The sequence below is a fragment of the Aplidium turbinatum genome, chromosome 1 (genome assembly GCF_918807975.1).
Source record: "Aplidium turbinatum chromosome 1, kaAplTurb1.1, whole genome shotgun sequence".
NCBI lineage: Eukaryota > Metazoa > Chordata > Ascidiacea > Aplousobranchia > Polyclinidae > Aplidium > Aplidium turbinatum.
This window is the reverse complement of record NC_137472.1, coordinates 29,367,235-29,390,476: the sequence shown is the minus strand read 5'-3', so window position 1 is coordinate 29,390,476 and position 23,242 is coordinate 29,367,235. Positions and strand designations below refer to the sequence as shown.

The 23,242-nt window shown below is 38.1% G+C and overlaps 2 protein-coding genes across 3 annotated transcripts in view; both read left to right on the top strand.

The window, feature by feature from the left end:
* The window catches only part of LOC145781950 (claudin-4-like), a 19,275-nt gene extending 4,006 nt beyond the window's left edge, over positions 1 to 15,269 (top strand). Inside the window, exons 4-6 of one of the 2 annotated variants that reach the window (XM_082593660.1) lie at positions 11,779 to 11,906; positions 13,785 to 13,901; positions 14,309 to 15,269. In XM_082593660.1, coding sequence (XP_082449786.1) covers positions 11,779 to 11,906; positions 13,785 to 13,901; positions 14,309 to 14,363 — 300 coding nt within the window. In that variant the 3' untranslated portion in view covers positions 14,364 to 15,269. Of the gene's footprint in view, positions 1 to 11,778; positions 11,923 to 13,784; positions 13,902 to 14,308 lie in introns of both variants that reach the window. The other variant, XM_082593668.1, reaches the window with a different exon arrangement.
* LOC145780327 (transmembrane protein 134-like) overlaps positions 1 to 20,733 on the top strand; it is a 111,977-nt gene extending 91,244 nt beyond the window's left edge. Inside the window, exon 9 of the mRNA XM_082592029.1 lies at positions 20,721 to 20,733. The gene's annotated coding sequence lies outside the window, so the exon portion shown is untranslated. The remainder of the gene's footprint in view (positions 1 to 20,720) is intronic.
* Positions 20,734 to 23,242: the final 2,509 nt, after the last annotated feature.

Sequence of the window (23,242 nt, the reverse complement as noted above, 5' to 3'; positions counted from 1 at the left end):
GTTTTTTAAATTAATTTAATAGGAGGCAATTTTTACGATTTTGACGATTCAGGGTAGGCTATAGAGGGAATTTTAGGTGGAAATTTAAAAAGTATTTATGGCTTACCAGAGGTTGATTGGTTGATTGAATCTTTATCCTCGGACAGGGAAAGCTTCTTGCAGAGCTTAATCCTGGCAGTTTCGCATACTTGTAGAGGCTTTGAATCACTGACACAGGCCCGGTCGCGAAATTTTTTTTCCTACGAGATTTTTGTCTCATTTATTTTAGTCACTTTAAAAGTAAGATTTTCCGAAAGCGTTTGAGAGATTGGTTGATTCAGATTGCGAAATAACTATTTGCCAATAAAATTCTGCAATGATAATAAAATATAAGCTTTCCCTAACCCTACTTTTTTGAAAAGCTATTGTGCACCGCAAAAATTAATTTAAAGAAAAAAAAAAAGTTTGACTTCGACGGGCGTCGAACCCTCGTTCTCACGATTACTAGGCGGAGGTTGATACCACTGAACCAACCGTGCCAACGAGAAACTATTGCATTCCACACGGTTTTAATACAAACTTTTACCAAAATATGTAAATGAGACAAAAATCTCGTAGGAAAAAATATTTCGCGACCCGGTCACCGAGGTTGACAGAGTGAAGTTTCCTATTGTTAAAGTCTTGTTGCAGGAAATTATTCCATCCATTAGATGCCGCTGAATGGAGAGCAGTCCTTAGAATGCGTTGCTCAAGCGCACACCCCGAGAGTCGAACCAGCGCAGCTTGATCTTGAAGCTTCGTTCCAGAAGTCACGCGCTAACCAACTGAGCTATCGGGGCGGACGGGACAACTGAGCTATCGGCAGTTTTTGAATATTCTGTTGTATTCACCCTGTGGCATGCCTTCCTGGTATAGACCTACTCCGGCCGACTTGGGTTAAGCTTAACAGGATCCGAACAGGAATCGGCCGCTTCCATTCCAACATGGGGGAAGGTGGGGTAAAGTGGAATACCTAAGGGTTAATTCAGTACAGTTCACTGATTTTACCAAAAAATTTAACTTTTTTTATTTGAGTGTTAGGCTAACTCTAACCTATTTCGACAATTTTTAAAGTGCGCTTTTGATGACTGCCAGCTTTTTTATATAAATTTTTTTAATTATAAAATTACCTCCAATAGTCCACTTTACCCCACATAATATGTGGGGTAAACTGGACCGTTGTAAGTTTTGAGCAAATTTTGTAATTTTTGTCCACGCAATCAAATTATTTACAACTAGCATCATTAGTGAAGACATTATGAAACTTCACAACTGCAGTTCATAAGTCCATTACGGACCAAACTTTGAAATTTCTTTTAAAAAACAGAATTCACAGATAAAGTTGCCATCCTCTTCATTGCAACCAGCGCAGGCTTCATGCGCCCACAGGATGTCCTTTGGTGATAACGAGGCATTCTGAAAAACAAGAATATAACTAAGTTAAGAACCAGCTCGTCTACTCGATCATGATTGGTGGGATATTCCTCCCCGTTAGCTCAGTGGTTGCGAGCCCGGCTCAAGATTACGCGGCACTGGTTCGACTCTCGGGGTGTGCGCTTGAGCAACGCATTTCAGGACTGCTCTCCATTTAGCGGCACTTAATGGATTGAATAATTTCAGGCAACAACACCTCAGCAATTGGAACCTTCACTCAGCTAATCTCGGTAACCGGCCCTGCGTCAAGAGCCTCTACAAGTATGCGAAACTACCAGGAATAACCTATCAGGGCTTTGTCAGTCCGAAGATAAAGATTCAATAACCATTAACCAACCAACCATATCAGAACAACTATCCACTTGAGTGCTAATTAGGCCTACACAGCTGTTGTGTAAAATAAGCTACAAGATTATAAGTAACACAGCACCTAATTCGGTCAAGAAATCATAAACAAGAAAAATATTTATGACGGGGTAAAGTGGATCACCACTGGTCCACTTTACCCCACCTCTACATTACTACTAATTTAACTGTTGGCCAAATTTAGGCTAGTCAGCAACAAGAGTGAATCTACGTAATGCGTACGTGATATAGTGAGGCTCATTTTTATCATTCAAAAAAACTTCTACCTTATGTACATAAGATATAATGTAAGTTGCCATACATACCTTTCAATAGATCAGAGGGTGCAAAAAGTAATTTCCGTGCTTTTTTGCGTCTTCTAAACCATGAAACCTTGAATAATGGCGTGTGCAGCTACTTTTTGTCATGCTTCACTAAACTTAATGGTATCCGCACAATAGTGAAACTTTAATAGCAAAAAAAGGCGGGGTTCCACTTTACCCCGTTGGTCCGCTTTACCCCACCTTCCCCTACAAGTGGGGTTTGCAGGGCCGGATTTAGCCTAAGTGCTGCTCTAGGCAGTGAGAAAAGTGCCGCCTCCAAAAAAAATTTTGCGATGGTGATTTTCAATTTTTCGATACAACACAGGCACTTGTTCTCATTTTTCCTCAATGCCGCCGTTTTTATAAAACTTCATGAAACTAAAGTTCTTTCGTATAGCCTACTAGTCTTACTTTTTGGCTTGTTTACATACTTTAAGCTTCAAGGCAAGTAGGCCTACACAAAATGGCCTGCAACTTTTCCATCAAGCTAACATTGACTAAAAACATTTTTTCTAGGTTCCTTCAAATTTACTAACAGTGAAACAAACCGAACAAAGATTAATAAAAATTGGACAGACAAAGCCTAGTCCTCCATACTAAGTGAGACAGATAACTAACAGAAGTGCTAAGCAGCATATATTGTTGAAAACCAACCAAGTGTGAAGTACTCTAGGGGCGATGACTTGCCATACCGTACATGACTTGCCGCACTGTTTATAAATGTGTGTGATGTGATAACATATTTATTAAGTTGTGAATTATAATATTCACGTGCAGTATTATCAATGTAATATATTCGTATATTTTGCCGCCCCCAATAATTTGCCGCCCTAGGCAACTGCCTACTCTGCCTACTGGCAAATCCGGCCCTGGGGGTTTGGCTCCCTCATCGGCCTGCTAATGAGGCGCGGAGGAACAAACTGCTCACCATGTCATTCTTGAATGTTCCATTTACAAGGCACCAAATGGAATGCATGGTATAGCCACAGTCTCTATATTATTAGTCTGGAAGGTCAATGGCGTTGCTATGCAAGGCAGTGTCCTAGCATTTGAGACAGCGCCTCAAGTGGAAGTATAGTTCTTTTGCAAGTTGTAGTCAAAAGTCTATAGGCACTAGGCAGGCTTAGCCGAGTAATGTCAACTGCAGGTTGTTAGGTTAAATTCTTATTTGCAGACAGAGATGGGCAAGTTCACCAGTATTGGTGATCTGGAAGATCAAGATCAAGATCACCAAGAATAGGTGATCTTGAAGATCAAGATCACCAAACTATGATGTGATCTTGAAGATCAAGATCAAGATCGTGATCTTGAAGATCAAGATCACTTTCAAGATCACTTTTTGTGTAGCCTACTTGAAAAAAAAATTAAGTTTTTGATCAATGATGTTGCATAAAATAATTACTATAAGCAACCTGGGTAAAGGTATATAGTTGGTATTGTTAACTTTTAACTACTCGATCGCTGGCCTAAGAATTGTAATAAGTTAGTGACTGTTGCTATTTAGGCCTATCAATTGTTGACGTAGTTTGTGTATAATCGCAACGTCACACCCAAGGCCGAGGTTACACACACTAGTACTGAAAAAGTCGCCAAATTAGTGTTATGCTTTTTATTTATAATAAATAAATAAAAATAAACTCTGAACTGCATCATTTTTTACCAAATTTTTGTCTGGTTCATGTGGGAGTTTTATTCGTGTTACTAAGTAGTTTTAACTTTCACTGTATTATGTCAATGTTTATTGCACCATTGACCCATCTGGCAACCTTGATACTGTTGTCTGTAATCAAAAAAGTTCAGAGGTTTTCGGTCAGACAAACCGCTCCTTACTCAGACCCTAAACATTGTAAACAAGTCTTGGTCTGGTTGATTTTCTGCAATAAACCACTTTACATGACCAAAGTCGGCTAGAGTCCAGATTTTTTAACACCGCCATTCTAGACTTTTGAAACATCTAAAATTGAGCCAAAGAAAGCAAACATTTCTTTAAAATTCACACATGAAAATTGTGAACAAAGTTAAATCATTTTTATTATAAGTCAACATAAAGTAGGCTACACGGAAGTTGACTTCTTTATTATGACCAACACAGAAAACTTTTTTTTATTTGAAATGGCAACACTGACCAGATTAGATGGACTCAGGGTTGCCATATTGGCGTTTTTCCTGCCAAATTCCACAAATTTGGCGCTTTTTGAAAGCGTTTGGCAGGAGAAAATTACGTTTGGCAGTTTGGCATTTTTTTGGCATTTTTTATTTTTGTGTCTGGCATTTTTCTGTAATTATTACGGTACTGGTACAACTCACCACTACAGTTTTTTCAAAAACTTTTATTAATGAAAGTCCATCAAAAAACTTTAATTTATGGACTGGAAACTCCGAATTCCTGATTTATTGAAATGGAAGCTCCAGACCAGAGGCCACTGGCCAGTCTCACCAGTCACCAACCAAAGTTGAAGTTGGACTGGGCAGCTGGAGGGATGCGGTTTTGACATTTATTTTCTTGCCAGTTGTAAGTGTTAACAGGGTATGGTTAATGATGCGCAGTCGCACCGTTTGAGTTGAAAGCATAGCTTAGGCCAGAGATCTTGTAGAAATTTGAACCGGAACGTATTTGGCCTACCGGTATGCTGCTGTACTGTGTATGAATGGCTGGCTGGGCAGAACACGTTGACATACAGGTAGGCTATAAACCTATACCGGAGGCTACTGTCTCGAAGAGCACACGGTCACTGTGCAGCCTACCAGGAATTTTGTTGACTTGAGTTGCTGAATTGGTACCGGAAGTTCCTCACCAGTAGGCTACCGTACATGCAGTCTATTATATATGGCATGTAAAAAAGCATGTGAAAATGACATGCGTTTTTTTATCAGATTATAATCGAAATCTAAAATTGTAGTCTGCAAGTGCCGCCCCCAGACGTGCCGCCTGGGGTGGCCCCCCCCCTTATATTTGCCACTGTAGATCACCTTCAGTTAAGCTTATTCAAACAGAATATTTGCGATGCAAAAGTTTTAGACAGCTGTTTGATATTATAACTGCATGTGAAAACCCATCGGATGCCAGAATAGCTCCACATCCACTTGTAAAAACATGCACTACAAGGCCAATTGGTTTTTATCACCTTCCTCTGGTTGCGCTTGGTTGATGCTTGATAGCTTCAACTATGTGGCTGCATACAACCTTTGAAAGTTTGTTTTAATTTAGCTTGATACATGCAGTTTGTGTTTTATTATTCATACTAAGTGGTCTATCAAGTTAAATTAAGACAATATACCATCAGACAGAGCTATATGTAGCACCAAATAGTATGGTGTATGACCTTTCTGATTAACAGGACAAGTAACTACTAACACTAACAGTTTGGCAGTTTTTTTGGCAGTTTTTTTTGAAACCCTGAAAAATTTGGCAGTTTTTTGGCGGTTTTTATAAAACATTTGGCAGGCAAAGCTACTTTGGATCTGGCAACCCTGGATGGACTTTAAATCGTCTTTTGTTGGACACAACACATATCTATTAACAGTGGCTTAATGTTAGGAGTTGCCACTAATTACTTTGTACAGTACGAGTTCTAAAAAAATGCCTCTTTCCAGCAAGTAAACTTCAATTTTAAAGTGATCTTGATCTTATTGTTCTTCAAGATCACACAAAAAAAAGTGATCTTAGATCAAGATCACCAAAAAAAAAGTGATCTTGAAGATCACGATCTTGATCTTCAAGATCACTTGTGATCTTCAAGATCAAGATCACGCCCATCTCTGTTTGCAGATTACCGCTAAATAGGCCTAGGCTATTTTTTCTTATTACCAGATTATCCTACAAAGTTAGTCTTAAGTTTTTAATATAGAGACTGTGGTCAAATTTCAGAATCTGCTTGGAAGGTAGGCTATGCAAATACAGGCATATTGCCAACTATCAACGGTGAAACTGCATGATATTGTGGTTGCAGACTGTTTTTAACTAATGTAGGATGTTAGTTACAGCTAATATCTAGCATGACTACAAGTAGTTAAAATATGATGTGAGTTTTCAAATTACTAAGGAATTGATTACTTTATAGTTTGAAGTAGTGGTCTTTAAAGTTCATAAGTTTCAATGTACCAAGTATATACAGCAGCTTAATTGAAGGGTTTAATTACTGAATATTTGTGGAAGCTTTAAGCTGAAGTAGGCTTGAAGTTAGTACCGTAATTGGCAGATGCTACTTAGCCAGCATCATTTCCAAAAACATTGATTGATCAACTAATTCAGTTGACATTTATTTAAAAAAAGTATATATATAGTTGTTTTATTTAGTGATACAACAAAAAGTTGATATGTTTCAATCTGTGGCACTCAAAATAGTCACTCCCAAAAATAATTTGTAAACAAAGAGCATTAGCAAGACAATTTTGAGTATGGTAGGCTACCGGTAAATATGCAGGTTCAGTAATTTAAAGTCACAAAGGTTACAAGTCCTGAGATTTAACTTGTATATATAGCATCTTAATTGATTATGTACAGACTGGAAATTTGATTGAATGGATCAGTTAAGGCCGTTATGCTGACAAAGGTTATGTTTTGTTTATTTCTTTTGTGTTGTAATTTTCTATTCTTTTTTATCTTAAGCATGTCATGTTTTAAAGGTCAATTATATAGTCTACTTGTTATCTTAGTTATGCTTATTTAAATTGATAATGTCACAAGTTAAGCGTAAATGTGGTGGAATAAACTGCTGTTTACCACGATGTAACACTACAAATATGGGATTTTGTTTGTACAAAGTTCCAAGTGGTGAAAAAAAAAGGTTTTCTGTTTCAACAGCACAGTGGGAAAAACAGTTTCATCAGGTAAGATCAACATAATAAAATAGTGTAATTTTATGTTGTATGTCATGACGGTTGACATTAGTAAAAATTAAGAGCTTATGCCTAGTGAATCACGTAATGTGTTACACATATAATGTTTTGTTTTTTTTCAATTTAAGCAATAAGCATATGGTGCTCACTGCTAATGTACTCGTATATTGAGAAGATTCACTAATCTGGCATGATCCCTGTGTATAGTTGATTAGTGATGAACACGTGTGCTAATTGTAACATACATTGTTAAATGTAATTTATGATATAGGTCATTGATTTTCAGATTTAGTTGGGGATGTCAATAGAGAGAAGATGCTACTAAGTAAAGCTTCAGATGCCTGTCCTTACCAGCAATAATTTGAGAAACGTTTGCTGCTGGCGCAGAACACTACTTCGGTCGACAACGTCAAAGAGTTGAATGTGATACCGTGCCTGCAGTTCGAATGTTTAGCAGTATCGCCAAAACTTTAGATATGGTAAAGTACTCTGCAGTGAAGGGATCTAATGTCGAGAGTGAACATTAGACTAACTACTCCGGCATACTGCACTTTATTTAAGTTACGGTGTTAATAGAAAGCCTATTTTTTTATTCTTCAAAGTAATGTGCTACGAAATCAGCTTGAAAAAGCATACGATGAAAGTATGCTATGATGTTTATTGTACAAATCAAAATCGGATAACAAAATACAACAGGAATTCTCCTTCAATGTTTGCTTTTAGAATTGCTTATACTTTTCAGAGTGCTACGTAGTGCACTGTTTGGCTTATGCGATTGTTTAGCTGTTTTGTTTCTACCATGTAAAAAGTCTTGTGGCAAAAATATGACTCCTCAATCCTCATACGCATACAGCACTTAAGTTAAGTTTTTTTTATTTCTGACCATTACAGCGAAAACAATACACGTCAACATAGTAAGGGTTTAGAAAAGTTCTTCAAAAGCGCCTTCGTAGAGGGTTTCTGTATAGATTGCTGTATACCTTGCACAGTCCAAGTCCAGCAATAAGCTTTCTTCACAATAGTCGAGATATGCATTAGGCAGATTAAGGTTGTTAATTTCATTGCGCGCAATATGTCGGTGTAATACCCCACTTTTCGAAGGGAATATCCCCGTCATAGGCGAATTTCCACCTTCCAAATCTTCATTCAACTGTAAAATACAAATAAATTCAGTAATGAATAATCATCTTCAAGTGCCATTAATCTCTCCAAACTTGGGTGACCATTTGATGCCATAGTTCTTTAGCATACCAGTAATGTAATGCATATGTTTTGTGTAAAATAAGTCACGTTCAATTGCTATATATAGTATGCAAAAAATGGCACCCAAAGAAGGTTCATTACCGGTACCTCAAAATGTAAATATTGCTACGGAATTATTGAATTAATGCACTTCTAAAGTAGCACCATCATAATAGTGTATATTGCATATTATGCTTTCGACAGCTAACTTTTTCAACCTGCAGTTATGTATTTCATTGGCTACATTTCCAAATTTGATATTGATAATATTATTATTACTATTTATTTGCATCAGACCTATCAGTCCATATTAATTACCATACATGCAAAAAGACAAAAACAAAAAATACAAGAATAATCACAATAACCCGGTTAACATATAATGCTGTTGCGGAGAATTGTTAACGAGTAAGCTGCAAAAGTATTAAGTGTAGTTAAACATACCTCATCAAAAATATTGTACGATAAGTTCTTCTTCACTCATGTCTTAAAGAGCCTCCAAACATTGTGACAACATTTTAATGACTTTTTAAAACAATATAAAACCTTTCTGTACACTTATTGCTGTATTGTAATAAACATATATATACTGTATTTATGAACATTCTCTATTTGTATTATGCATATAAATTGTTTTCTATATCATGAGTGGCCCACGAGTAACATGCTAAATGTGACATATCTGAAATATAGAAGTGCTGTATTTCCTTTTCTATGAAACTAGCTGTTATTTTTAGTGGAATTGGCTCAAAATCAACCATGGTTATAGTAGTGAATAAGAACTCATAATATATAGGCTACAAATGTGTCATGACAAATTATGCACTTCTTCATTTTGGTGCAAAATATCTTAAGTGGAACAAGAAAGGAGATAACATACGTAACGTAACTTTATATTTTTATCAGTAGTAAACAAACAAGTTTTTTTGCCAGTATATCTGCAGTCTGTAGTGTAAACTGACAAAAAATAAATATTCAATGGCAAGTTAGAATAAACTTATTGGGCCTAACCTAGAAAACTAGCCACAAGAATGGGCAATTTTTTGACTGTAATTCACATATTCTTAATGAACAGCAAAATTGTTGATTGTGACAAGTATAGATTTGACCAGTGCATGTGCATCATAATTTGCACATGTCTGATATAGCCTTATCTAGATTTAGGCTACATAATGTAATTAATATCTATGTACATTTATAGACTTTGAATAGACAAAAGTAGCCTACTGTTTAATCTTGAGTCTAGGTCAATTTCCATTGGCAACAAGTGCCTTCCTTTAAATTAACCAGTGCCTAATATTCCTGGCAGAAAAGTTTATCAACTAACCAGCCTTTCAACAACCTACGTTTTGGTCTTCTGCTGAAGAAGCCAAAATTCAATTCTTTATAATTTGAACTTACATCATCTTTTAACTACTTGTAGTCATGCTAACCCAAGCCTAAGAAAAGTAAACCAAACGAATTTTTCTAGATAAATACTGTAACTAACATCCTAAACATTCTCCATTCGTTAAAAACAAGTCTGCATCCATAATATCTTGCACAATTTCACCATTGATAGTAGACAATATGCCTGTATTTGCATAACTTTGCTTTCATAATATACTGTACCGCCACTAGGGGCGCTGTTTCACGAGCGACGACAACTGCCTTTTTCGTTAACCTTCCAGACTAGTAGCCTAATATAGAGACTGTGGTAGTGGTATAGCAGCACTGAATGAAGCTACACTCACCTGGTTTTCCGTCACCTGCCCTGAAATTTGAATGGCAACTCTTGCTTACCATAGATAGTACGGTTCCACAACACATGGAAGCGGGCGGTGCTGATTTGCGCCCTTACATTGTCCTGCAACGCTCTGACGGTGTCACGGTTGTATGTGACGTCACTTGCCCGTTCGACTACAGCGCGGATTCCCTTCGAAAAGCCGCCGACAGGAAACACGACAAGTACGGCGAGTTATGTGTAAACATATTGAAAGACAGGAAGCGCCCTTGCAGGGACGTCCTGTCACTTCCGTTCGTCGTAGGCTCCCTCGGGAGCTATGCTCCGTTGAGCTCTCGGGCTTTGGCGGCCTTGGGTGTTCCTGCTCGTGGGGTAGCAGAGGTGGCTAGAAAAGTGGCCTCCCTCTCAATCGAAGGTTCCCTCCGTGTCTGGAAAGCTTGGAACACCGAGCTCACTCGTGGAGGGGCTACGTCATAGAAAAGACGATTCCAGCGATCAGAAGCTCAATTTCCCAACAGCAGAAGCTCTGCAGTAAGCATCCGAGCGCGCAAGACAGCAAACCTCAAAACCCGCCAGTAATTGTGTGACGTCATAGTAGGGGAAGGGAAGGTAATTTGATACGGAAGGTAATTTGATACAACTCCCCTACAGAAATGTAGGCTACAAATAATATTAGTCAAAAATATTGTCATTAGGTGGAAGATCTGTGAAAACAATGTCTACAAAAATTGCACCATGCAGCTAGCTCGTGTTTTTATGGCATAAAATTGTAAAAGTGTGTTTTTTGAGTATTTTTGTAAAATTTTTAACTCATGATTATTTTCGTCTGGAAAATTAAAGAAAAGTTTTTGAAAGATGAAACCAAACTCATTTGACAGTTCATTGATAAGGCTTCAAGGGCATGTGACGTTTTTTCTGCAATGTGCATCCAAGTATACAAACATCAGAATTTTATAACTTTTTATGAAAAAGGTAAATTGATACATGTGGAGAAGGTAAATTGATACAGTATATTAAATTCGTTTTTGTGACTGTTTTTCCTGGTAACGTAAGCCTAGTCATATCTACGCTTCGATCGCTAGTCCCCCCGACCCATCTGGGCGAACCTGCCTCAACGTCTGGCCAGTGCACATCTGTGCTCGTTGGTTCAACGTCAACACTTTTTCGGTAGGTAAAGCATACAATATATTCCCACTTACCATCTTTTTTTTTACACCAATTAATTGAGCCTTTGCTCCAGATTTTATATAATTTTCGTCTCCCACGAGTATTCAAATCGTCCTTGTAGCTAAGCTTCTCTTCCTCGTGGGAGACCCCAAAGTTTATCCGCTCTGCCTACGGGCAGACCGGGTATAAGAGTCAAACGTACCTGTGTTACGGTCACGTGATGGAGACGTGGGCGCTGCCTGGCTTTATAAAACTTCTGTCGCCCGGCCCGTCGTGAGCTGACCTTTTTGCGTTTGCAGAAAGCAAAGCCCGTCTCCCTGGCCCGTTCCGCCATTCTAACTTTTGCAGACGAGTCGCACAAAATTCTCGATCCACACTTTCCTTCCACAGGTACCTAGACTCCCCAGCCTGGCCCCCGCGACCTAAGCTGGTAGACTTCCCTTCCGGGTGCATCGCCACCCCATAATCACGCCGCTCCCTGCCTCCACGGGGCTTGGCAGGCCGGTTCTTTAAAGTCTCTGACCTGGTTATGTTTATTGTGTTCTTCTCGCCGTGTCAATTATTTTGTACTCGTGCGTCGTTGATCAAAATAAAACAGTTCATCATCTGCGGTTGAAAATGTTTGCCAAGTGAACTTCCCCTCCTAATACAGTGGAGAGACATTAATTGATGTTAAATTTTCAACAGAAAATTATGCTATGTGTTGCTGGATTCTTATGTTGTTTGGCTGGGATATTTCTCGAAGTTGCCGTTTCTGGTTATGCTGTTAATGTGAAAATGGAGAATGACATCTACAGCTCACAGCTATTTCAAAAGTACGTCATTAATGAAGTTAGTGTTTTTAAAACATTGTGACCAACCAAGTATATATAAATCGTCTATCGATCACATTAGAGTTTTGATCGTTTTTCCTCTTTTAGTTGTCAGCTGAAGTCAATAAGTTCAAAATTATCAATGGAGTAAGGGTTTGCTGTTTTTCCACGTGCACTGTGCAGACTTGACTAATTTTAAGGAAAAAAGTAATTCTACATGCGTTTCTGCATTGTTAAAATTTTTATTATGTTTGTAACGGGTCAATCGTAGGCTACCCATTGGTGGGGATATTTGAATTTTTTATCGTTTTATTGCCATGATGGCTTTCTTACATAAAGTACATATAATTATCATCTATTTTTCTTTGCCACTCAATAAACGGAAATTATAAACCTAATCATTTTGTCTTCATATTGGTTAAAAAATACATAAACTTTTCTTCTGATAACAGTAATTATCTACAGATAATAATTTTTTTGTGACAGAACTCAAGTAAAAAATGTTTAGGTAGTTGATATCAAAATTTCTAATTTTTTTGTCTACAGTACTCTGAGCTTGTTTTTGTTAATCATAATCCTAGTTGGACTGAATAAAGCAAAATTAGGCTGCTATGAGCCCAAGTAAAGCACCCGTTTGAACAATATTTTTCACTGTTGGCTAATCTAATTTTTTTGGGCTAAAGTTTTCACGTACGGTACTAGGAGTAGGCTACTTACTTTAATTTTAACATACCGACTTGACTTTTCAATGAAACCTGATTTTGGTGAGCTAGCTATTGCTTTTATTTAACACAAAATTTCGTTTCATTTCGGCGGAAAAATCTCTGTCCTCTATTTTGAAATTGTAGCAATTTGATTTTTTATGCGTTTGAAAAAAAATACGAAATCCAGGAGAACGTCATGAAGTGCATATTGAGCGAGTTTGCATGCAAAGTGCAAGAAATATAAACTATAGTTCGTGTGGAAGTGTTTCAAGCAAAATACGGTGTATTTCAAAATTTTGTTTTATTTTTGTTACATAATTCCTTTGCATTGATTTTTGTTTCGAGATAAACTTCTCAAGCGAAATAAAGTTTTTTGCCTAATTTGCTTCAAACACCTCTCACTTATAGTGATTTTATCACGTTTCAGCAAAAGCAAAAATTTTAATTTTAGTTTCAACAAAGTAGGCCTATATCGTAAAAGTGTAGATCATTGCGGTCCAAATTAATTTTGTTTTGGGTTATTTGTTGATTTGTTTGCTAGCTAATGACAATGTTGGTTCTAATCACTGGCGCTAAGTTTGGGATTGTTGAAAAATTTGTTTTATAATGCTGGTGAATCATCAGACAGGAACTGTTGAAACGCTGTATAGGCTACCAATGCTGCTGGTTGAATGAATGGAATGTGATTTAGCGAGCAAAGTGAAACAAGCGGCCGAAAAAAATTGTACAATAAAAAAAATACATGTTTTTTTCTCGTTTTTTTTGGGGACACGTGACCAAGTGCCGTGGTTCCTTTGTGGCTCCGCTGCTGTAAATAAGCTTAGTCCAAGAAAAAGTTCTTACAACAAGCGTACCTTGCAATGCCTGTGTTGGTTGTTTACACTTTCATATCTTTAGATACCGAATATGCGTTTTGTGTCTTGTTATAGACAACTTTGTACTTGCTTGATCAACTTTTCAAACCATTTACTTTTGTACTTGGTGTCATTTGCTAACCGTGGTAAAAACAAATTAATTAGTATGTAGGCTACAACATTTTGTTGGGTAAAATCAATGAGAACAAAATCTTTGAGATTTAATCTTTCAATGCAATAAATTGTTCTCAGCCAGCGTGTTAAGTCAACTGTCATTCTATTCTATTGGCTTTCGGTCATATGACGTGTTCTGTTCACTTTAGATACATCTGGGGAAAGTCCCTCATTTTCGGCTGGACAGGTGGAGTTTTGTTCATTCTTGCTGGATTTCTATCGCTATATAGCGGATATAACGTGGGTTGGCATAATGAACTACCTGGGTAGGTTGTTGAAAATAATCAAAGTATGAGATGTGGTGGCCAAGGTAAAATGAAAAACGCGAGTTGACTCGACAAACTTGTTTTTTGTAACCAGATGTAACATTTTGTGTTCTTGAATGACACATCCTGGCATTGTCAGCAGATTATGAAGAAAGGTGTGAGATGTCAGTTTCGATGCTTTTTTAAAAATTTAAAACATCTATTTTAAGCCTTGAGCTTATCAAAATAGATAAACCTTATTTTACTCCAGCAAGTCTTTTCCGAAAATTTGATTTATTATTGTTGAAGTGTATCAGCTGGCTGCTGATAACGACAATGCCAACAAGAGCTTAGGAAAGTCGCATGTGGACTTGTCTTTACGTTGTGAGCTATCATGTAACATATGCGCTGTTTTTTTTTCGTTATAGATCACATCACACTCAAGTTGAAAGCAACGAAAGAAATAATTATCCTTTAAAGTAATCGACATTACGAAGCTTGTAACCTGCTCAACTGCTTACTACAAGACTTGAACCATGATGTCATTTGACTTGTCATTTCCTTCAAACATGACTCAGCATTTCTTTGCTTTCATGTCCGAGTATAATGCCATGCTAGGGCGTGTTGATTTGGGAATTTTTTTTTTTTGCAAATTTCTCCAATGACGGGGTCTAAAAATATGTGTTTGGATCTGAAAAACACGAATCTGCTAATATTTTCGCATTTGCAAAACGTTTAGCTTGGTAAATCTGCGTTTCAAAAAATAGCAACAATTGCTATGGGAAAAAGCATTGGTTTTTCACGATAATAGGCATTAAAACAACACTTTCATTTCTTAACATGAAACAATCTTATTCAGGCAATTTCCAGAGTTTTATCAACATTGTTCTTGCTTAGGACCTACAAGATTTTGTCCATTGTTGTTTTTATTGTATAATGTGAGGCCCACCATAGGTTGTAGGCATTCTGAATTCTATATGTAATTTGTGCAGCATTACAGAGATTATACGGTAGTTATTCTGTTAAGCTGGTCAAGGATTAACATTTGTTTAACTTCAATTTAATTTGTTCTAGAATTTGCAATGACAGATAAATATGTTGGCACTTCGGAAACATTATTTATTGTATAGTGTATATACCTGTGGATAACACATCGGAAATTACTACAAGCATGAAAGATGCTAAGAAACTGAAGAGAACATTAAATTTGTTTGTAGCAATTAAAATATTTACATAACAAGTTTCATCAAGTCTTGCTTTGACTCGTTCTTTGACATCAGCCGCCGACTTGCCTCTTGCCCTCTGATATAGCCTTCACGTTTCTCGTGAGTATACACTTTGGCTGCTGCCTCTGTGACTGCCAGCTGCCTCTGTGACTTGCTTCACACACCTTTCTATTGACTGGGTATGGCAGGGCCAATTTGGAACTTGCATGGGCTCATCAATAAACTGCCTTACTTCATAGTCTGGGAGCCTACGACAGAAGATTTCACCCCATAAGGTACAAAAGGTTTGACCCCTTGAAGTTACTGGGGTCAACTATGTCACTCACAAAAAGTATGGAAGATTGACCGCGCCGGGTGGATCTGGTCCCTAGAGCCCCCTAAAAAGCCCAAAAAGGGGGTTAATTTCACCCCATAAGGTACATGGACCAAACTTGGTGAAAACGAAGTTCTATGTCAGGACATCACAAAAATATCAAATCTAACAATATTTTCGAGTGGAAAGGTGATGTAAGACCCCCCCGAAAGTGACCCCCCGGGGGGTTAATTTCACCCCATAAGGTACATGGACCAAAGTTGGTCAAAACGAAGTCTTATGTCAGGACATCACAAAAATATCAAATCTAACAATATTTTCGGGTGGAAAGGTGATGTAAGATGCCTTCAAAGTGACTTCCCTTAATGTGACCCCCTCGGAACGTTTATTTCACCCCATAAGGTACATGGACCAAACTTGGTTAAAATGAAGTCTTATGTCAGGACATCACAAAAATATCAAATCTAACAATATTTTCGGGTGGAAAGGTGATGTAAGATGACTTCAAAGTGACTTCCCTTAATGTGACCCCCTCGGAAGGTGTATTTCACCCCATAAAGTACATGGACCAAACTTGGTCAAAACGAAGTCTTGTGTCAGGACATCACAAAAATATCAAATCTAACAATAGTTTTGGAAGGAAAGATGATGTAAGACTCCCCTAAAGTGACCCCCCAGGGGATTAATTGCACCCCATAAGGTAGGCTACATGGACTAAAGTAGGTTAAATCGAAGTCTTATTTCAAGGCATAACAAAAATATCAAATCTAACAATATTTTCGGGTGGAAAGGTGATGTAAGATGTCATCAAAGTAACCCTAAGAGGGTTTATTTCACCATAGAGTACATGGACCAAACGTGGTCAAAACGAAGTCTTATAGGACACCACAAAATATCAAATCTAACAATACTCTCAGTTGGGAAGATGATAAAAGACCTACCCAAAAGTGAATCTCCTCCTATAATTTAATTTACTTCATCCCTTACTTGAACCAACCTTGGTGTAACGGAAGTGCTATGCCAGGACAGTAGGCTACCAATGGATTAAATCTAAAAATATTTTTATTTAGGTTTTGGTGAAATACATTCACAAGCTGTCGCATGATGCATGAAATGGAACTATAGCCTACTTTACAAAAAGTTTTTGTATAAATCATATTCAGTCAATCGAAAAAAGGCAACAGGACATGACAATACATGGCTTTGTAACACCAAAAACAGAAAGTACATGAGAAGCATATAGGCTACAGTAGCCAGAAAATTGATCGAAGATCTTGATACGACCACTAAATGTTGAATTAATCGAACAACTGACTATCCAAATCAAAACGTTTCGAAGTGAATCATTTGGAACGTTAATTCCGGCAGTAATGAACATTTTCCAGCTGCTACAATAAATAACCCAATAAACCCAATGTAGTAAATTTTTGTTTAATGCCATTTGCTTCATGTCTCTAATCAGTTATTGTAACTGTTCATTCATAAACAGAGATTGTTTGTGTAAATGTAAACGGTCGTTTCTTTATTCTTCATTGTCACTGCTGTCGCTTTCACTTTTTTCGTCTTATTTGGATAGTCAGTTGTTCTATTAAGTCAACATTTAGTGGTCGTATCAAGATCTTGGATCAATTTTCTGGCTACTGTAGCCACGGCGCCGATCCCTATAGGACAGTGGGGACATGTCCCCACCATCTTTATACATTATTTTTGTAACGTAAAAGGGAAAATATTACCCGAATGTCACAATTTTACCAGTCAAACGTTTAAAATATATTGAAAGGAGGGGACAACATTTTTGTTTTATGCGAGGAAGCCCCAACCGTAGTAGAAATGTTTTATTAAGCAGAGAAACCCTGGTGTAACTCGCAAATTGTATTTAATTTGGTTACCACACAGTGCAGAGTTTTAGAATTACTTTGAAAGAGTCGTACAAGCATGTAGTGCAGTAAGTGTAGCTTGTGTTACTTTTGTATAAGAAAAAAGCTATTTTTTCAGTTATTATTACATTGAGGTTAAGAGCTGCTGAAATGTCTTTACCGGTTTGGCAAAAAAATGTATATAGGAAAATCAGCAGTTGGAAGGCTGGCAGGCAGCTTTTTTTCAATCGAAAAAACTCTTACCCTACCCAATTTTTAAAAGACTTGTCACGTTCCAAATCGTCTTCAGTATGGACATGGCCATGGTTAACCTCCTAAACTTCAAGATCGATCGGTCAGAGTATTTTGCAGTCATTGACAGCTCGCAGCAAAATCTTACTGACTATTTCAAGTCGACCGATCTTGAGCACTACAAAATTCTACAAGAATCACTCTTTAGTGGAAAGCTACAATCACATTTGGTAGACGATTATCTTCAGTTCTTTGACACAGAGTCCCTTGCACAAGATTTTCGAATGATATTCAAGAAGATACCATCCGCTGTTCGGCAAATGTTTCCGCAAGTGGAACTTTTGCTCATATCACCAGCCCGCTCGTGTTCAGCTGAACGCTCATTTTCAACTTTGCGACGTATCAAAACTTTGTTACGATCTACCATGACACAGAAACGGCCAAATCATGCAATGGTCTGCTATGTGCACAATAAAGTTTTGAATTTGATCAACCTTCATTACAAGCTAAGGATCAACCAAGGACTTCGTTTTTAATTCGCCGGAGACTCGTTGCCGAGTTGCAGTGTTTGGACTTCTGCTGTCCAATGCTGACACAGACAATTAAAATACATTGCATTAGACTTGTAGCCTATCTACTGTAGGCCTATTTGTTTGTTTGTTGAACAGACCCCAATATTTCAGCTCGCTTCGCTCGTCTGCCCTTTCTTTCCTAGTAAATGTCCCCACCAATCTTAGAGAGCGATCGGCGCCCATGACTGTAGCCTATATGCTTCTTATGTACTTTCTGTTTTTGGTGTTACAAAGCCATGTATTGTTATGTCCTGTTGCCTTTTTTCGATTGACTGAATATGATTTATACAAAAACTTTTTGTAAAGTAGGCTATAGTTCCATTTCATGCATCATGGGACAGCTTGTGAATGTATTTCACCAAAACCTATATAAAAATATTTTTCGATTTAATCCATTGGTACTGTCCTGGCATAGCACTTCCGTTACACCAAGGTTGGTTCGAGTAAGGAATGAAGTAAATTAAACTATAGGAGGAGATTCACTTTTGGGTAGGTCTTTTATCATCTTCCCAACTGAGAGTATTGTTAGATTTGATATTTTGTGGTGTCCTAGGACCTATAAGACTTCGTTTGGACCACGTTTGGTCCATGTACTCTATGATGAAATAAACCCTCTGGGGGTTACTTTGATGACATCTTACATCACCTTTCCACCCGAAAATATTGTTAGATTTGATATTTTTGTTATGCCTTGAAATAAGACTTCGATTTAACCTACTTTAGTCCATGTAGCCTACCTTATGGTGTGCAATTAACCCCCTGGGGGGTCACTTTGGGGGAGTCTTACATCATCTTTCCTTCCAAAACTATTGTTAGATTTGATATTTTTGTGATGTCCTGACATAAGACTTCGTTTTGACCAAGTTTGGTCCATGTACTTTATGGGGTGAAATAAACCTTCCGAGGGGGTCACATTATTGGAAGTCACTTTGAAGTCATCTTACATCACCTTTCCACCCGAAAATATTGTTAGATTTGATATTTTTGTGATGTCCAGACATAAGACTTCATTTTGACCAAGTTTGGTCTATGTACTTTATGGGGTGAAATAAACCTTCCGAGGGGGTCACATTAAGGGAAGTCACTTTGAAGGCATCTTACATCACCTTTCCACCCGAAAATATTGTTAGATTTGATATTTTTGTGATGTCCTGACATAAGACTTCGTTTTGACCAACTTTGGTCCATGTACCTTATGGGGTGAAATTAACCCCCCGGGGGGTCACTTTCGGGGGGTCTTACATCACCTTTCCACTCGAAAATATTGTTAGATTTGATATTTTTGTGATGTCCTGACATAGAACTTCGTATTCACCAAGTTTGGTCCATGTATCTTATGGGGTGAAATTAACCCCCTTTTTGGGCTTTTTAGGGGGCTCTAGGGACCAGATCCACCCGGCGCGGTCAATCTTCCATACTTTTTGTGAGTGACATGGTTGACCCCAGTAACTTCAAGGGGTCAAACCTTTTGTACCTTATGGGGTGAAATCTTCTGTCGTAGGCTCTCGGTCTATCAGCTGTTGTTAATTTGCAGGTCAAAGGTGGTTCATACACCCCCACAGACCAGTCTATTAACTCCAACAGAGAAGAAGCATCGGGGTTGATTGAAGGTGTCTTTCTGGGACGAACGGAAAGATCACCCAATGTACAGCCATCTCTAGCCCTAATGTCAGCAATCTTTTGTACTCCAACTTTCCTCTCTTCAATATCTTTTGAGCACAAGAGTGTTTGAATTACCATTTCACTAAACGCGTACCATAATGCTGAACGCTTGATTGATGGCATGACAGCGTCCACCACAACTTCCTTCTGCAGCCTTAGCAGTTGCAGCTGAAACATGATATGACGAGGACCTTCTGTCCAAGTGTGCTTTATCTTGATGTTGAACCAGCACGGAAAGTAAACTCCAACAACGTATTCCACTATTAGTCTTAAGTTGTTGAGGGTTTCACCTTTTAAACCATGATTTGAAACCCATATGCGACACAGTCTGTTTGCTGTTGTCAGCCACCTGGAATGGTTCACGGGACCTATTTCAAGAAGTGCAAGATTTGTGGGAAGTTGCCCTGTCCTTATGGCCTTTGCGATCCTATATCCATACATTTGATCAGTAGAGAGATCCCTTATGACATCGTCATGCAGTGAAATAAGAGGCTCTCCAATGGAGATTTTGGTAAACGAAGGATCCACTTCAAGTTCAGTAGCAGTGTCTAGCATTTTTCCAATCTTGCCTGTCCACTTGTTATGAGACAATGTCTTTTCATCCAGTTTTGTGATCAAGTGACGTAAGGGTAGCTCATTAGTGTGTAGAGAACAAACCAACCAGACCAGCTTACGACCAAGTTTCACCTCTACCCAGTGCATGCAACCACCCCCCCAACCAGTATTAGCGTTCGTTGAATCACCTCCAATGGCTTGCAGATTGTTATCAATACCCTTCTTCTTAATGAAATCAACGAGATTGTCTGCAATAACTTCTGCTGGTTTTTTCTGTAAGCTTTTCTCAGGAGTGAAATGGTACAAATATCTTCCACCTGGCTCACTACATACACAATAATGCTCTTCTTTAATGACGCTGGGGAACTGACGATCGGAATTATCTGCTTTCAGCATAACTTTAGTCATATCTTGACGACCATCAAAGAAAATACAGTCAATTTCACCCCTGCTACAACGATCATCAAACGCTTGATCTAGAAACTTCATAACTTTTTCTTGGGCCCTCTTGACTTTACTATGATCAATTACAAGACTCTTGTCTTCTTCACTGATCAAACCAACATCTATTAAGGCAGCGGTGGAGATGGCAGCTGCGGCACGTAGGCCAACACCATATCTGATACTTTGCATGGCAACATTACGTATCTCTAACGTGTTGTAGAACTGCTTGTTGCTATAAGCGGAAGATGCCGATGTACTTGGCATTTGAACTGTGACTTCCTCATCTTGAGTTTGAGCACTGTCACTTTCATCATCTGAGAAAGTAAACGAAACATCTGACTGACAGTTTTGCCTGTATTTATCTATCCTTCTTTTCTCATCTTCTTCCCTTTTCTGCCTTTTAACTTGCCTCTTATGCTCTGGCAGATCTGGTAATGCAATCTGATGTGGTCCAACTGAACCAGTCTTTTCCCTCTGACCTTTGATGAATGTTAGTTCTATCAGAGGGATCTTCATTTGGTTAGGGCAAATACAAATAACATGAGTTTCTTGTTTACATCCACCATCTTTTGGGCAACCAAATTCAAAACAGCTAACAATTTTACATTTGCAGTTAAGAATGTCAAAGAGTTTGTCAAGTTTTGCAGTAAACTCTTCTTTGATCATCAGTTTTCCTCTCCCAAGAGAAATGTTTTTTGCCTGCTCCCAGCTCTCTCGAATCTTTCTGAGGACAGTAGCTTGCGAATTTAGCACAGGGCTTTTAAATAACCTGTTTGCTCGTTGCCATTTTTCTATAACTTGTGGGTAAATATCTTTAGCAAGAGCAGCTGTCGGATAATTTCTGACATCTTCGCAACTTTGTTCTCTTACCAGTAAACCAAATCGCAAAACATCTCGAAGAGTTGGAAGCTCTGACGGCAACAACTCCCTGCTTGTACCAATGAAGTTACTCATATGTGTGAATGCACTAAGCCTCGTCCTCTTGGAAGCCATTCAAACAGTAACAGAAATCTTTGAACTCGAAAACTTTAAGAAGCACAGCAGCAAAATGCCTTCGTTCTCTTCGGTAAACTCAGCTGTATATAACACTCAATCCAACATAAATCTACTCCTGAAAGTAGTTTTAACTTAACTCGAAGTAATTCACGTCCTACAAAAAATTCATAAAAGGACATGACACTTTTTGGATTATGCATTGTTTAATTAAAGCTAAGAAAATGGTGTTTCACCCTCACCACTTCAAAGTTTATTGTAACAGTAACACTACCGCAAACCTGTAAGTCTTAATTGCAAAGATAAACTTACCTTGCCAACAATAGTAAAACTTCTCACACGCTTATAATAGTAAAACTCTCACAAAACGTCATAACGCTTGCTAACTACTTTTATTTTTGCTACAACCAGCCCCCAATAGATGCAAATAATGCATCATTATTACGCAGTAAGGTTAGCATTGATGTAGATACAGTTAACTGTTAATGTAGATACAGTTGTTGCAGCAAAATGCTGTGTTACGTCACAATTGAAAAAGAAAACTTACTAATTCCTATCAGCAGGAGGAAAACTTGAAGAAGCAAGATTTCGATAAGCTATTTACCAAGCTAAACTGCTTTATTTTTCGTTTAAAAGGGTATTTTTAGAAGTTTTACACCAAGCCACAACTTTTTAGCACCAGTCATTGTTGGGATTTGGCAATTGAAAATATCAACACGCCCTAATGCCATGCTTTTACAAAATCTGCTTTATAATAACCTGTATTACAACCAGCAGTATCTTGTGGAAGGAGTTCGTATGAATGTTATGAATGGGGTTCACAGAACGAAAGGAGTTCATATGGGAGATCACAGCTAAGCAAGCTTGGGCCATTTGTTGAAGAAGAATTATCTTGTTCTCTACTTGGGCTACAAACCATCTTCATTTCTGTATATAGTTCAAATGGTTCTTTTAAGGTAATCTAGTGGAATTGGTTGACGTCGGAATCACTGGTTGGCTGAATTTTATCATCAGACCAATGCATGTTAAAAAACTAGCAACAATTACGAATCGTCCTCGTGATGAGGAACTAGGGAACGAGGAACCAACAAGGTTATAGAATAGATTGAGTTTCGCTTTTAGCTGCATGATCGTTGTTTACTTCGCCTGACAACACACAAACTCAACAGACAGCAATCAATATAGAAGACTTAAACCGAAGAAAAAAAAACTTTTAAAACAACCACCCACTGACTTCAGCACCATTCGTTATCGCACCACACATGATTGTGTTCTAAAAGCTAGTGCAACTCGCTATTACCATAGCGATTCTGCAGCATCAGGCTAAAACAAGTGGGCAGGGGCGGATCCAGGTATTAACGTTAGGGGGGGGGGGGGGCGATGTCATTGACATTCAGGAAAGTGATCAGCCCGGCACAAACAACGACGGGAGGTCTCCCCTAGAAATTCAGGCTAGTTTGCATCATCTACTTTTATGAAGCAATAAGCG